The sequence below is a fragment of the Natator depressus genome, chromosome 5, assembly GCF_965152275.1.
Source record: "Natator depressus isolate rNatDep1 chromosome 5, rNatDep2.hap1, whole genome shotgun sequence".
Taxonomy (NCBI): Eukaryota; Metazoa; Chordata; order Testudines; family Cheloniidae; genus Natator; species Natator depressus.
Window position 1 is genome coordinate 60268049 of NC_134238.1, and position 14996 is coordinate 60283044.

Below are 14996 nucleotides of genomic sequence, written 5' to 3' on the forward strand. Positions count from 1 at the left end.
TACCTTTCCTACTGCCTAGAACACATATGAAATGCTAACAACTGACTGAAACTGATGGATGGCCTTTAACTTTGCCTTGAGACATCAGCTCGTCTAACCAGTTATTCTCAAATATCTTGTATTTTCAGTAGTTATTACCTAAATATGATAGTGTTCTTTAAACTTTTTCTGTTGTTTCAACCAGTTATAATCAGAGCCCTCTGTATTGTGAAATTCTATGACTACAAAATTTGCCATATTATACACCATTTGATAATAGTTGTGCTTCAGAATCCAAGTTTTCATTTTAAGAAGTTTCTAGCCCTTATTGTTGTGGAGGAAACCTTTCACATATGAACTAAGTGTAACCAATGTAGTGATGTCTGTGTGAGTCCACAGAGGGACTGAAACAGTAGCTCTGAGAGGAACTGATTCATTCATCTCCCCGAAGTATTCACACTGAAACCTAACACATTGTAGATTATGCCCCTGATTCAGAAAAGCACTTATATGTATATATGATGGGGCACAGAGGCCCCATACTGGCAGCAAAGGAAAACTGACTGGTTCTTCACTAACAATGATGAGAGGGTTAAGAGAGCCTGTGGACTCAGTTGATGCTGCTGTTACACCCGCACCCAGTGCAGCCAATATCAGGCATGGAAAGGAGAGCTAAAAGGAGAAGAACTAATCCAATTCAGGGCTGACCAGGAAAGCCTGGTTCAAGCTGAGAGTTTAGGGAAACTTGCTACCTGGATGAACCCTTTGGTGGATGGAACAGCTAGGTCCAGGAAAACTAACAGAAAGGGACTAGCTGTTCAGAGCAGGAGAGCAAGGGTCCTCCTGAAGATCCCATGGATGACCCTGATTCTGAGATCTGTTTTCTTTTCTGTTTTGGGTTCTGACAGAAAAAGTAGGGCTTGAGCATGCCATAGCCAGAGAGCTAAGGCACCACGATACCAAATCTGTGAGGGGTGATGTCTGGGGACCCACAGTACGGGTTAGCCATGTCCTGATGGTCAACATGCTTAACGTTAAACTTATGAAAAAACCACTGAAGTCAAGGGACCAACTCACACTTGAAATTTAACACGTTTAAGTCCTTTGCTGTTTTGGGGCCTTTCTAAGTAAGGCATATTATTTTTACAATCAACAAAAATGTTTCTTTTCTAGGAGAAGAAACTAAGTTTCATGATTGTGCCATGCTTAGCATAGTGGGACCTTGGCCCATGACTGGGGCTCCTAGGCAGTGGCACAATGCAAATTAAAAAATAATTATTAGATCATGTAGCTAAGAGTCAGGAGACCTGGATTCTACTCTCTTCTCTATTATTGACCTACTGTGTGAATTTAAACAAATAATTTTACCTCTCTGGATTTCAGTTTCCTTATCTGTGCAATGAGGATAACAACATTTCTACATGACCCAGAGGGACTGCATATCTTAATTAATGTGTGTTGAGATCTTTGGATAGAGGATGCCATGGAACCTGTTATAAAAGTACAAAGTATTAATACTATTATAGGGCTGTCCATTAATCGCAGTTAACTTACACGATTAACTCAAAAAATTAATTGTGATTAATCGCAGTTTTAATCACACTGTTGAATAATAGAATACCAATTGAAATTTATTAAATATTTTTGGATGTTTTTCTACGTTTTCAAATATATTGATTTTAATGACAAAACAGAATCCGAAGTGTACAGTGCACACTTTATATTATTATCTTTATTACAAATATTTGCATTGTAAAAATGATAAACAAAAGATATTTTTCAATTCACCTCATACAAGTACTATAGTGCAATCTTTTTGTCATGAAAGGTGAACTTACAAATGTAGAATTATGTACAAAAAATAACTGCACTCAAAAATAAAACAATGTAAAACTTTAGAGCCTACAAGTCCACTCCATGCTACCTCTTGTTCAGCCAATCACTCAGACAAACAAGTTTGTTTACATTTGCAAGAGATAATGCTGCCCACTTCTTGTGTAGCCAGGATCACAAGATATTTACATGCCAGATGCACTAAAGGTTCGTAACCCCCTTCATGCTTTAACCACCATTCCAGAGAACGTGTCCATGCTGATGATGGGTTCTGCTTGATGTCGATCCAAAGCAGTGTGGACTGACGTATGTTCATTTTCATCATCTGAGTCAGATACCACCAACAGAAGGTTGATTTTCTTTTTTTATGGTTTGGGTTCTGTAGTTTTCACATTGGAGTGTTGCTCTTTTAAGACTTAGAATCATAGAATATCGGGGTTGGAAGGGACCTCGGGAGATCATCCAACCCCCTCCTCAAAGCAGAACCAATCCCCAACTAAATCATCCCAGCCAGGGCTTTGTCAAGCCTGACCTTAAAAATCTCTAAGGAAGGAGATTCCACCACCTCCATAGGGAATCCATTCCACTGCTTCACCACTCTCCTAGAGAAAAAGTTTTTCCTAATATCCAACCTAAACCTCCCCACTGCAACTTGAGACCATTACTCCTTGTTTTATCATGTGGTATCACTGAGAACAGTCTAGATCCATCCTGTTTGGAACCCCTTTTCAGGTAGTTGAAAGCAGATATCTAATCCCCCCTCATTCTTCTCTTCTGCAGACTAACTAATCCCAGTTCCCTCAGCTTCTCCTCATAAGTCTCCACCTAATCATTTTTGTTGCCCTCCACTGGACTCTTTCCAATTTTTCCACATCTTTCTTGTAGTGTGGGGCCCAAAACTGGACACAATACTCCAGATGAGGCCTCACCAATGCCGAATAGAGGGGAATGATCACATCCCTTGATCTGCTGGCAATGCTCCTAATACAGCTCAAAATGCCGTTAGCCTTCTTGGCAACAAGGGCACACTGTTGACTCATATCCAGCTTCTCGTCCACTGTAACCCCTAGGTCCTTTTCTGCAGAACTGCTGCCTAGCCACTCAGTCCCTAGTCTGTAGCAGTGCCTGGAATTCTTCCGTCCTAAGTGCAGGACTCTGCACTTGTCCTTGTTGAACCTCATCAGATTTCTTTTGGCCCAATCCTCTAATTTGTCTAGGTCCCTCTATATCCTATCCCTACCCTCCAGCGTATCTACTACTACTCCCAGTTTAGTGTCATCTGCAAACTTGCTGAGGATGCAATCCATACCATCCTCTAGATCATTAATGAAGATATTGAACAAAACCGGCCCCAGGACCGACCCTTGGGACACTCCGCTTGATACCAGCTGCCAACTAGACATGAAGCCATTGATCACTGGCCGTTGAGCCCTATGATCTAGCCAGCTTTCTATCCACCTTCTGAAAGCATGCTGTACACCTCGTCCCGCTCAGTTTTTGGAAGGCACTTCAGATTCTTAAACCTTGGGTCAAGTGCTGTAGCAATCTTTAGAAATCTCACATTGGTACCTTCTTTGCATTTTGTCAAATCTGCAGTGAAAGTGTTCTTAAAACAAACAACATGTGCTGGGTCATCGTCCAAGACTGCTATAACATGAAATATATGGCAGAATGCGGGTAAAACAGAGCAGGAGTAATACAATTCTCCCCCAAGGAGTTCAATCACAAATTTTATTAACGCATTATTTTCTTAACAAGTGTCATCAGAATGAAGGGACATACAAATGTTTTGCATATCTGGCACGTAAATACCTTGCAATGTCGGCTACAAAAGTGCCATGCGGATGCCTGTTTTCACTTTCAGGTGACGTAAATCAGAAGCGGGTAGCATTATCTCCCGTAAATGTAAACAAACTTTTTTATCTGAGTGATTGGCTGAACAAGAAATAGGACTGAGTGAACTTGTAGGCTCTAAAATTTTACATTGTTTTGTTTTTGAGTGCAGGGTTTTTTTGTACATAATTCTAAATTTGTAAGTTCAACTTTCACGATAAAGAGATTGCACTGCAGTACTTGTATGAGGTGAATTGAAAAATACTATTTCCTTTGTTTCGTTTGTACAGTGCAAATATTTGTAATAAAAATAAATGCAACACAGAGCAGTGCTCACTTTATAATTGTAATCAATGTATTTGAAAATGTAGAAAACATCAAAAAATATTTAAATAAATGTTAGTCTATTATTGTTTTATAGCACAATAAATTGTGTGATTAATCACTTGACAGCCTTAATTATTGTTCTATAAATGCATTGACAAGCATTTGTTTCTGACTTGCTTTTTTCAGCTATGTGGAGTGGCCTCTTCACTCATTTAACAGAATCTTGGAATAACTTCAAAGGTTTAGATCCAAATTATACAACATGGATGGACGTGATGCAAAAGCATGGCTACCACACTCAGAAATATGGGAAACTAGATTATACTTCGGGACATCACTCAGTGAGGTAGGCAATGGATATATTCCTCTCTGGTATGGCATCCATAAATGTGATTAAATGTGAATAGATCATGGAACAACAGATTGACCATGGCTTATGGTTTTCAATTAAAAGGTCACGTTGATTTTTTTTAAAGAAATTCTGTTAGAAATGTATGAAGGGTCCAGTCCTGCAAAATGTTAGGCCCGGGCATACAGTTACTCCCATGAAGAGTCACATTGACTCAAGTAAGGGTATAAGGGCACCGAATGACCTTTATGTCTGTCATAGGTGCAAATAATTATACTTAGAAATCTCAATTTATACATCTCTGATTTGTCCATTTGGATACAATCTGGATAAAACTAAATTTTTAATAATATTTTTTTAAAACAACTTCATAAGAAGATTGCAGTGTAGCTAGCCCAAAATAATTTGATTTCATTGTGATTCTCACCAGAATTCATCCATAAATCCTAAACATGTTCAGCTGAATTTTGTGCAATGTATTTATTCATTTTAATTGGCAAACTCAACTTTATTTCAGTTCTTTGTGTAGGTCAATTTCATTTTGTTATGGTAAATTAAAATAAAATACATTATTTAGTACAGAGCACTAATTACAGTTTTCATAGCTTTACTTGGTAAACCAGGGACCAGTGCTTTAAGATGATTAAGGCATAATCCATCTCCATTAAATTCTGTCTGAATTGTCTACAAGAAGGATGATTCATTTAACTGAATCACACAAAAGGCTAAAAAGATTTTAAAGTCCTTTCATTTTCTTTTTTCTGATTTAATTACATTTTTTTTCTTTTAACAAACCAGAGATATTTTAGGTGTCAACATAAATAACAAGTACAAAAATTACTATATGTTTCCAGCACATGGATTTTTATGCCATATAGCCAAATAAATTAATAAATAAAAATGAAAGGGTAAAAGGCAGGGGGAAAGAGATGGAGAGGAGAGGGAATAGAGAGGAAGGCCATAGATTGATTTCCTGTCTTTCTTTCAGGCATCCTGCAGGGATTTTTTGTTGATCAGTTCTAGGAAATTGACCCAAATAGACTCAGCTTTTTCTAGGGCTTGCTATCTATTGTATGTGATGCTGTGATGGTGTGGACTAGGTCCAGAGGTGCTGTGCTGGAGGCCTCAGGGTCCTCAACACATGTCCCAGGAAGAGAGCAGGAGAGGAGTCCTCCAAGCAATGTAGAGTAGCTGCAGGGGAAGCAGCCAATCAGAGAGGCTGCAGGGAGCAGCCAGTTAGGGCCCAGGAGAACCATATAAAAAGAGCTGCAGAGCCAGAGACAGTCAGTTCCTTGCTGGAGCCAGAGGAGTGCTCCTGGCTAGCCAAAGGGAACTGCAGCACCATGGACTGCTCAGTACTGGCAAAGACCAGGGGCAAGAGGAAGAGCTCCTCGCTGGCTGCTGGGCCTGAACATAAAAGATCCTTGAGGTAAGGGTAAAGCTTTGGTGAAGCTGGGGCTATGGGGAAATGGCCCAGGGAACTGAAAGCAGTTTTATTAAAGGGACATAGTGGCAAATGGATGCTATTCTTTGGGTCCCTGGGTAGGGACCCGGAGTAGTGGGTGGGTCCAGGTTTCCCCCCCCCCCCAATAGGCCACTAAGGAAGTGGCCTACAATTGGACAGCAATAAACCACAGAGAGGGATCTGAACTGCTAAGAGGCCCAGCCAAAGAGCTGAGGGCAAAACCATTGCCTCCAGGGAAGAAGTTTTGGGGCTATGGCTCAATACCAGGGCTGGGACTGTTTAAAGACTGCAAACACACCTGACCAGAAGGGAGTTCTTGTATGAGGTGGGTGCCACACCATTACAGATGCCTTTCTTTGCAGACAGGTCTGCCAGTCCAATAAACCTGCTGGGGGGAAAAATGAGAGGGAAGGGACAGATTTATTTTTCCAGTGTATCAAAATTTGACCTCTCACAGCCAGTACAAGTCTATGTAGCCATTCCCTTTGGTATGGTGATAGCCTCCATTTGCTGGGTATCTGACCCAGTATAGTATGCAGATGTCTGCTTTTAAGGTCAAGTGACAATTCTAGGATCTTATTAATTCTGGTTTTAATATCATCTCAGAAGCTGGAAACAATAGGGCATGATCAAAACATATGCATGCTGGCTCCTTAACAACCCCGCTCCCCACCCACCCCCCACACACCTCAACATTGATCACTGAGGGTAGCTTTAACTTTGTGAAGTGCTTGGGGCAACCTTGAACCTAAACATGATTTTTTGTTGAAGGAGACTTAATTGGAGGTCCACGGTTGCTTCTTTAATCTCTCATGTTGTTCTATTTCACTGTGGGATTAAGATACTTATTGCCAATTCTTTGTTCCATTTTTGCATCACTTCATCTATATTAACTCTCTGATGAGTAATTAGGAACTCATCTAGTGTAGCTGCCAGTCTGGAGAAATAGTATTATTCTCTACAAAATTTGGCAAGTTCTAGCGCTTCAGACAATACAAGTTCCTCTGGGCCGAACTGTGAGGTGAACAAGTGACAAATTTGAATATGTTGCCATATTGCAGTACTTGATACATTATATTCTAGTTGGAGAGAAATTAAATGGTGTGATCAATCCTCTGATATTAATTGGGATATAAATAGTATGCAGTGTTCCACCCACATTATCTTCTTCCACGCCCAGTTTGTAGCATGGGATTCCCCCAGATTGGGTCCTCTACATGAGATGAAAGATGGGATTTGTGTTGGTGTGCTTAGTTGGTCCATATGTCCTTTCATATTTTTTGTTTGTAGTCACACAGCAGCCATGCTAATGTTTGTAATCCTGTTGTGCTGAAGGCTGACTAGCCTAACTGTTGCATGCTCCATCTGTGAATGGGATGTGCTAGAGGGAAGGGAAATTTTAGCCAAATTATATAAAGACAGCTGCATCAGTCTTAAAGGCGGCTGTCTCTTCATCAACTTCTCTAGAATATGATCACTGAAATCATTTTTTCCCAGCATGAAAGAGCTTGAGAGATATTAGGATTGAAGGTCACTTCAGGCAGATTGTATTGCTTCCTTGGTAGAGTGCCCAGAAGCTGTTTCCCTATAGGCTGTCTAAAGTCTGTGCTAGGTCTTGCCTCAATGCCTGCTTGAACCTAAATATCTGAAATATTTGGGCGGGGGGGGGGAAGTAGACCAGAAAAGTTTTTGCTAGCATTGAGATGTTTTAAATCTCCCCATGTCCTCGGAAAATTTTAAATATGGTAATATGTTTCCAAATACAATACAAATGTTCAGTGAGAGTATCTATTGTTGCTGCAAAGTTTTTCTGTAACGAAAAGTTTTTAATGAAAGCAAGCCATGAAAAACAGCAAAAACTTTAAGGAGCCAAACATCTTTCACAGTGATAGTCAAAATACGACATAAATAGACAGAGTAGATAAAACAGTGTCACTGTGGCTTCCCCAAGTACATATAAAAACTGCCTGTTTTGCAGCTTTTAATATGGTACACAATTTTCCTGGTTTCTGATTATGTCCACTGTTGAAATGTTTAATGGTGCTAGCACTGAGATTTCTCTTTCTTTTCTACTAAACTAATATCTCAGAATTTCTCTACCCTTCACTCCCTTTCCTATCTGAAATGAGTAATCAGATGTTGAAAGGAGACTTTGGAAATTATTAATACTTAGCATTTACACAGCAGTTTTCATCTTCAAAGTGCTTTGTAGATGTTAGCTAGCTAATCCTCATCTGAAGTAGGTAACCCATTTTACAGATGAAGGAACACAGGTTTTTCAAAGTTCAGGTTCTGTACTGGAAAGAAAGGGTGATCCTGAATGAAGACTCTACAGCAAAATCTTGTGTTGCCAATGAGAACTTTCTTTAGTGAATTAAGTCCGTAATACATTGTACTTAAACTTATCTTATAAATGCATGTCTCTCTCTTTGTGACTCTTTACATAACTTGTCATCTGAACTATGAATATATGTCCCCTACTGTATCTTCAGGTTTTATCATTACAGAACTTCTGATGCATTTGTCTTTCTTTTTCAGTAAGAAATAGATACATGTACAGTATATGTAACAATATGTACTTGTAAAAGGATTAAAAAACAAACCTTTTTCATTTTTGGTGCATGATTTAATTCCTCACTGTGCCATGTTAAGAGTTGTAAAACTAATTGTAAAGGAAGAAAACTATTTACGTATTGTGACGGGGCAAGGCCAGATGGCTATAGGAAAGTAGTGGGAGACAGATATATTAGCCCCAGGCTAAACAAATCCCTGTTACCAGGGTAAGCAAATGGCAGTTGCTCCAGGTCAATTAAGACACCTGGGGCCAATTAAGATCCTTCCAGAAAGCAGGGAAGACAGCTAGGTTGATTGGGACACCTGAAGCCAATCAGGGGCTGCCTGAAACTAGTTAAAAGCCTCCCAGTTAGTTAGGTGGGGGCATGTGTGTCACGAGCTGTAGTAGGAAGCCACGCCGCTGGAGAAACAAACCCTAGTACAAACCCTATCAGGCACAAGGAAGGAGGCCCTGAGGTAAGGGTGACATAGATATTGAGGAAGTGAGGGCTGCTGTGGGGAAGTGGCCCAGGGAATCATACTCATCCTGTTTCCAAAAAGTCAGCTACCAAAAGCTGCTACTATCAGGCTCCAGCCCAGAGTAGAGGGCGGGCCCAGGCTCCCCACTCCCCTCCCCGACTAATCACTGAGACTGGGAGACAACAGAGACTGTGCGAGGGAGGATAACTTCTCCTCACCTCCCTTGCTGGCTTATGATGAAAATGGCTTAGTAGACTGTGACCCTTGCCTCTAGAGAGAGAGAAGAGCTACGTGGAGGGTCACAATGAGCCTCTGAGGCTAGCGTAATCCACCAGGAAGCGCGGTACTGAGACAAGGTTGGAGCTTTGTCACAGTATGTTTGTATTTTTGTAGGTTAAAGATGTGCATCACTAACTTGTTGAGTACTGCGGTTATTCATACTTTTTAAAAGGCATAGCTGATCTTAACTGTATACAAATACCTCAAATGCACCCTCACTGAATCTGCCTTTGAGAAAGCAATGGGTCAGAGTTTGTGTAATGTAATGCAAGGAATAAATGATTATGTGGATGATTCATTCTTTTGCAGACGTGTCTAGAATAAAATTATTTAAGGCAAGTGCAAATTACTTTTGAAAGATGAAAATTTTCTGCATGGCTACATAAGGAGGGCCAGGACCAGATTCTGCCCCTCATCTGTCCCCTTTGTGCCACTCTTGGGTAGAGGTATCCCCACCTGTCATTCAAATGGAGTTATCCATTCTAAATCCAACCTCTTGGTTCCTATCCCTGGGGGAGAGAGTGCTTTGAAGTCCAGGTGATCTCCAACCAGCATAATGGGCTCCTTAGAGAATGTTGCAAGACAGAGTAGTCCCAGGGCGCTCTAATTTATACTAATTCATGATAGAGGTTAAACTGTTTTCTAGATTCCCCAAAGATTATCAGAGCACAGAAGTGGCTATGGTGAAGAAAACTTGATCAGACCGACAGATCTGGTGTCCAGATTTAACACTGAGTCCCTGTTCTTGCTCCCAGAGCCAAAAGTTTCAAGAAGATTGGGGTCTCATTGCAAAGGCTTGAGTGCAGAAGGGTGTAAAATGAGTAAAATACGTTATCCTCATCGCTATTACAGATGATCCTTCACACTATTGCAGGGCCAGATTAAGGCAATTATGACCCCCATGCACCCCCCCACACACACACACAGCAGCGGGGGGGGGGGAGTCACCCTCCCACCCCAGAGAGAGAGGTAGTGGTTTGGAGCCCCCTTAACACCAGAGGAGCATTAGCTGGAGTCCTCCTCCCCTGGGAACAGCATGGTCAGGGTAGGACCTGAATACTTACCTCAGCAGCCAAAGTTTATCTGCCTCAGTGGTTGCGTGAGCAGGCACACTGAATTTTTCTCCTTCTGCCAAACAGTCTTGTGTTGTTGTGATGTTGATGAAACAGCCCCTAGGCAATGGATCTTGATACGTAGGGAAATTCAGAGCTCTGAGATACTGTTTCAGGGTGTCCTCAGATTCGGGCAGATGTCACTACATTGGTTACAGTTAGGTCACATATTCAAGCTTTTTTTGGTAGCCATTAGGATTAGTAACTTACTTCTTTATGAAAACTGAGAGTCTGATGTAATAACACGGCTCAAGGCGCTGTAGACATAGTCCTATAGTGCCTATGCCTCAATCTCCCCGTTTGGAATTCCTCCTTCTCTAGGGGAAAGAAATGAATTTGTGTTAACCTGCTGCCAGTAGAGCTATTTTAGTATAATCCTTTCAAATTCTGTTTTTAAGGGTAGGATTTTAATTTCCAGATTTGGTTACTGTAGTATGAACACAATCTAGAAAAGCTTAATGACAGATTGACTAGATAGCTGACTAAAGTTTGGATAATTGAGAAACTTTAATTTTCTATGGTGGAAAAAATCATGGAACAAAAAACATTAATTTGTTGCTTTTGTTACTTTCTGCCTTGCTCTACAGTCCTTTATGAAATTTCATCACTGCCTGTTCTGTACAGCTAAATAAACCCTAAAATGCTCAGGTTTGTCTAGAACAGTTAAGAAAGAAGAAGCCAACATATTTAAATTTATTTAAAAAAAAGAAAGCATGCAAAATTGATATACAGAGGAGATTATTATTATTATTGTATATATTATCATGTATTTACATGATTGTTTAGTCACCCGGAGCTGAATTTTCAGGAGCTTGAGGTAGATTCAGTAGTAATACAAAATATTATACAATCAATGGTTCTGCACTGACAAACTTGAGTAACATAGTAGTGAATCAAGCTCAGTGATTTTAGTCAATGTTTATCTTTGTGGTTTATGCCCTGAACCTGCTACGCTGAAAGCCTTTTGCAAGTTACTGAGCCTTCTCAGATTTCTATTTGGTGGTAGTTGAGGGGGATCAGCACATCACAGGATCAAGCCCTTACTGTTGCTTGAACAAAAGTGGGTGGAGGTTGAGAATAAATGAAAATAAATACATGTTGAGTCAGCCTTTTCTAGTGTATACGTAAGTGGAATTTTAAAATTTAATACTTTTCTCTCTAATTGAAAACTAAAACAACTTTTATGGTTTTTTGTTAGAGAAAAATGTGTATCTCATTCTAATTGCATCTATGTAGACATTTAAAAAGTCTAAGTAGCCAATTAAATCTATAAATAGTGTGGAATAAATATAAGGAAGGTTACTGTTGCATGTTGAGTTAATTAGCGCAGTCCTGTTGCTTTGGTTTCCTGGTAAAGAGAAGGCTTACAAAGAGAAACAGAGCTGTCCTCTCAGTATGGGATGTATGACTGTTAAGCTCAATAGACATATGGATATTTTAAAAATATAGATTTGATCCATACAACATGCAATTGCTTCTGTTTTGAACCACGGAGCAAGAGTTTGCCCTAAACATATATCTAGGTTTGGCAGAATTTGACTTTTTATATAATTTTTATGGATATCAATGTTTATTTTTAAACTTTTTTCAATATTTATCTATTTAAATTTTCACAGTTGTGGGAAATGTATTGCCCCCCCCCCCCAATATTTAAAGACGATTCAAAAAGTTAAAGCTTTATAATTGTTAAAACAGAAATTGTCAACATCACAATGTCAAAATATACAAAGTAAATATCCTTAAATCTAACTCTGAGTTCTCAAGCAGCTTTTTTCTTTTACTTTGCCTAGTTGTAAATGTTGATTAGCATCAATGGAAGTATTTTTTCAGTGGTTTGTGTATGTATGGTGAAATTGACATTTACCAACATTTACCAATTAAAAATCTAATCCTTCCAAGCCTACATATGTCTATTAACTGACAGCTATCTGACAAAGAATATGGGCTGTTAGTTTTCCTGGTACTTTATTAAAAAAAATTAACTTCCATTTGTCCTAGGAAACTGTTGCAGTTAGGGCGTTGATAAGAAAAAAATAATCTTTGCAAATGTGAAGTTTCCATTTCTTAAATGTGCAGGAAGTATGTGATCATATACAACGATATTAAATAGTTTATTATGAATGCATCACAGCATGATCCTGGCAGCTATCAGGCATCTGTCACTGCTGCATGATTAATCAGATTTGAGGAGGATGCTAATAAAGGGCCAGCTCTTCAGTAGCTGTAACTCAGCATAGCTCCCTTGAAATTAACAGAGCCATGCCAGTTTACACCAGTTGAAGATAGATTGCAGAATAATCATAGACTCATAGGACTGGAAGGGACCTTGAGAGGTCATCTAGTCCAGTCCCCTGCACTCATGGCAGGAATTAAGTATTCTCTAGACCATCCCTGACAGGTGTTTGTCTACCCTGCTCTTAAAAATCTCCAGTGATGGAGATTCCACAACCTCCCTACGCAATTTATTCTAGTGCTTAGACACCCTGATAGTTAGGAAGTTTTTCCTAATGTCCAACCTAAACCTCCCTTACTGCAATTTAAGCCCATTGCTTCTTGCTCTATCCTCAGAGGTTAAGAAGAACAATTTTTCTCCCTCCTCCTTGTAACAACCTTTTATGTACTTGAAAACTGATATCATGTCCCCTCTCAGTATTCTTTTTTCCAGACTAAACAAATCCAACTTGTTCAGTCTTCCCTCATAGGTCATGTTTTCTAGACCTTTAATCATTTTTGTTGCTCTTCTCTGGACTTTCTCCAATTTGTCCACATCTTTCCTGAAATGTGGTGCCCAGAACTGGACACAGTACTCCAGTTGAGGACTAATCAGTGCGGAGTAGAGCAGAAGAATTACTTCTCATGTCTTGCTTACAACACTCCTGTTAATACGTCCCAGAATAATGTTAGCTTTTTTTGCAACAGTGTTACACTGTTGACTCACATTTAGCTTGTGGTCCACTATGACCTGTAGATCCCTTTCCGCAATACTCCTTTCTAGGCAGTCATTTCCCATTTTGTACGTGTGCAACTGATTGTTCCTTCCTAAATGGAGTACTTTGCATTTGTCCTAATTGAATTTCCTCCTGTTTACTTCTGACCATTTCTCCAAATCATTTTGAATTATAATGCTATCCTCTAAATCACTTGCAATCCCTCCCAGCTTGGTATCGTCCGTAAACTTTATAATGACAGGTTTCAGAGTAACAGCCGTGTTAGTCTGTATTCGCAAAAAGAAAAGGACTACTTGTGGCACCTTAGAGACTAACCAATTTATTTGAGCATAAGCTTTCGTGAGCTACAGCTGTAGCTCACGAAAGCTTATGCTCAAATAAATTGGTTAAACTTTATAATGTATATGTGCATGTGCGATCTCACTCTTTAAAGTGTAACAGCATACCTTTTGGGGAGAGAAAGGGCTAATGAACTCTGATCGTGTTACAGCCCCTTGAAAGTTTTATAACACAGAATAATCAGAACATTACATTAAAGGTGAAGTTCACTTGTGTGCAGAGGGCTAGCATAAGGCCTGTCCACCATTTCGTGAGTGTAAGTGGGCTACAGGCCTTCTGCTGGCCCTCTGTACAGGGGAGAATTTCATCCTAAATTACCATTTGCACTCTTCAGGAGTTCCAGGTTCACTTCTATTCTCCAGGCCTGCAGGAGATGGGAGTTCTGTGGAAACATGTTCTGGACATATGAGGACTCTTCTGGCCAGTTAGGGAGTGGAATTGATTCCTGTTATCTCAGCAGTTTTCCCAGATTTACAAGCCCAGAATAAAGGACTGACCTTGGGAGCCAAATTCTTACATTGTCTGTGAAGCACTTTGTTGTACTGCCACTAGCCCACCAGTCCAGCCCAGCTACCTGCAATTTTAAAGTAATACATTGAATTACACATTTAATTTCATAAATACTGTTTAGAATAAAGAGTGTGTGCGTCAACATTTTTTTCTTTTGAGAACATTTTCAGGGAAACAGATGTCTTAAAGATTGTTTTCCTTTGTGGACAATAATATTTTATTAAATAACACAGTGACAGTCAGGGTCCAAATACCATAAGGGGTCTGAATCCCAAAGAATGAACAATCAAATCAACTTGTATACAATGTTACTGTGTATAATATATCAATTAAGGTCATTTATGAAGGCTTGTAATGCTCTGAATTTGATGATCCTTAGGAGATGTGTATACAGGTTATGGTTATGAATGTATGCATGTGTATATATATATGCAGACATTTTGTAATTGTAACTAGGATGCAACCACAGCATTACCTTATAGCTGTGTGGGGAAGCAGTCAGGCAGGGAGGGGCAACTCTCAGGCTTGCTATGTCCGCGAAACTAACTCCAAGGACCTAGCATTGTACAACCCAGAAAAAGACCATGCTGAACATAAGAGCGGCCATACTGGGTCAGACCAAAGGTCCATTTAGCTCAGTATCCTGACTTCCGACAGTGGCCAATGCCAGGTGCCCCAGAAGGAATGAACAAAACAGGTAATCATTAAGTGATCCATCCCCTGTTGCCATTCCCAGCTTCTGGCAAACAGAGGCTAGGGACACCATCCCTGCCCATCCTGGCTAATAGCCACTGATGGATCCTATCCTCCATGAAGTTATCTAGTTCTTTTTTGAAGCCTATTATAGTCTTGGCCTTCATTATATCCTCTGGCAAAGAGTTCCACACACTGACTGAGTGTTGTGTGAAAAAATACTTCCTCTTGTTTGTTTTAAACCTGCTGGCTATTAATTTCATTTGGTGACTTCTAGTTCTTGTGTTATGAGAAGG

The 14996-nt window shown here is 39.9% G+C and overlaps 1 protein-coding gene across 4 annotated transcripts in view; it reads left to right on the forward strand.

Moving 5' to 3' along the window:
• The window catches only part of ARSK (arylsulfatase family member K), a 61534-nt gene that overhangs the window by 11400 nt on the left and 35138 nt on the right, over window positions 1-14996 (forward strand). For all 4 annotated transcript variants that reach the window (XM_074952860.1, XM_074952859.1, XM_074952861.1 and 1 more), the window contains exon 3: window positions 4159-4318. In XM_074952860.1, the coding sequence (XP_074808961.1) occupies window positions 4159-4318 (160 nt within the window). The remainder of the gene's footprint in view (window positions 1-4158; window positions 4319-14996) is intronic.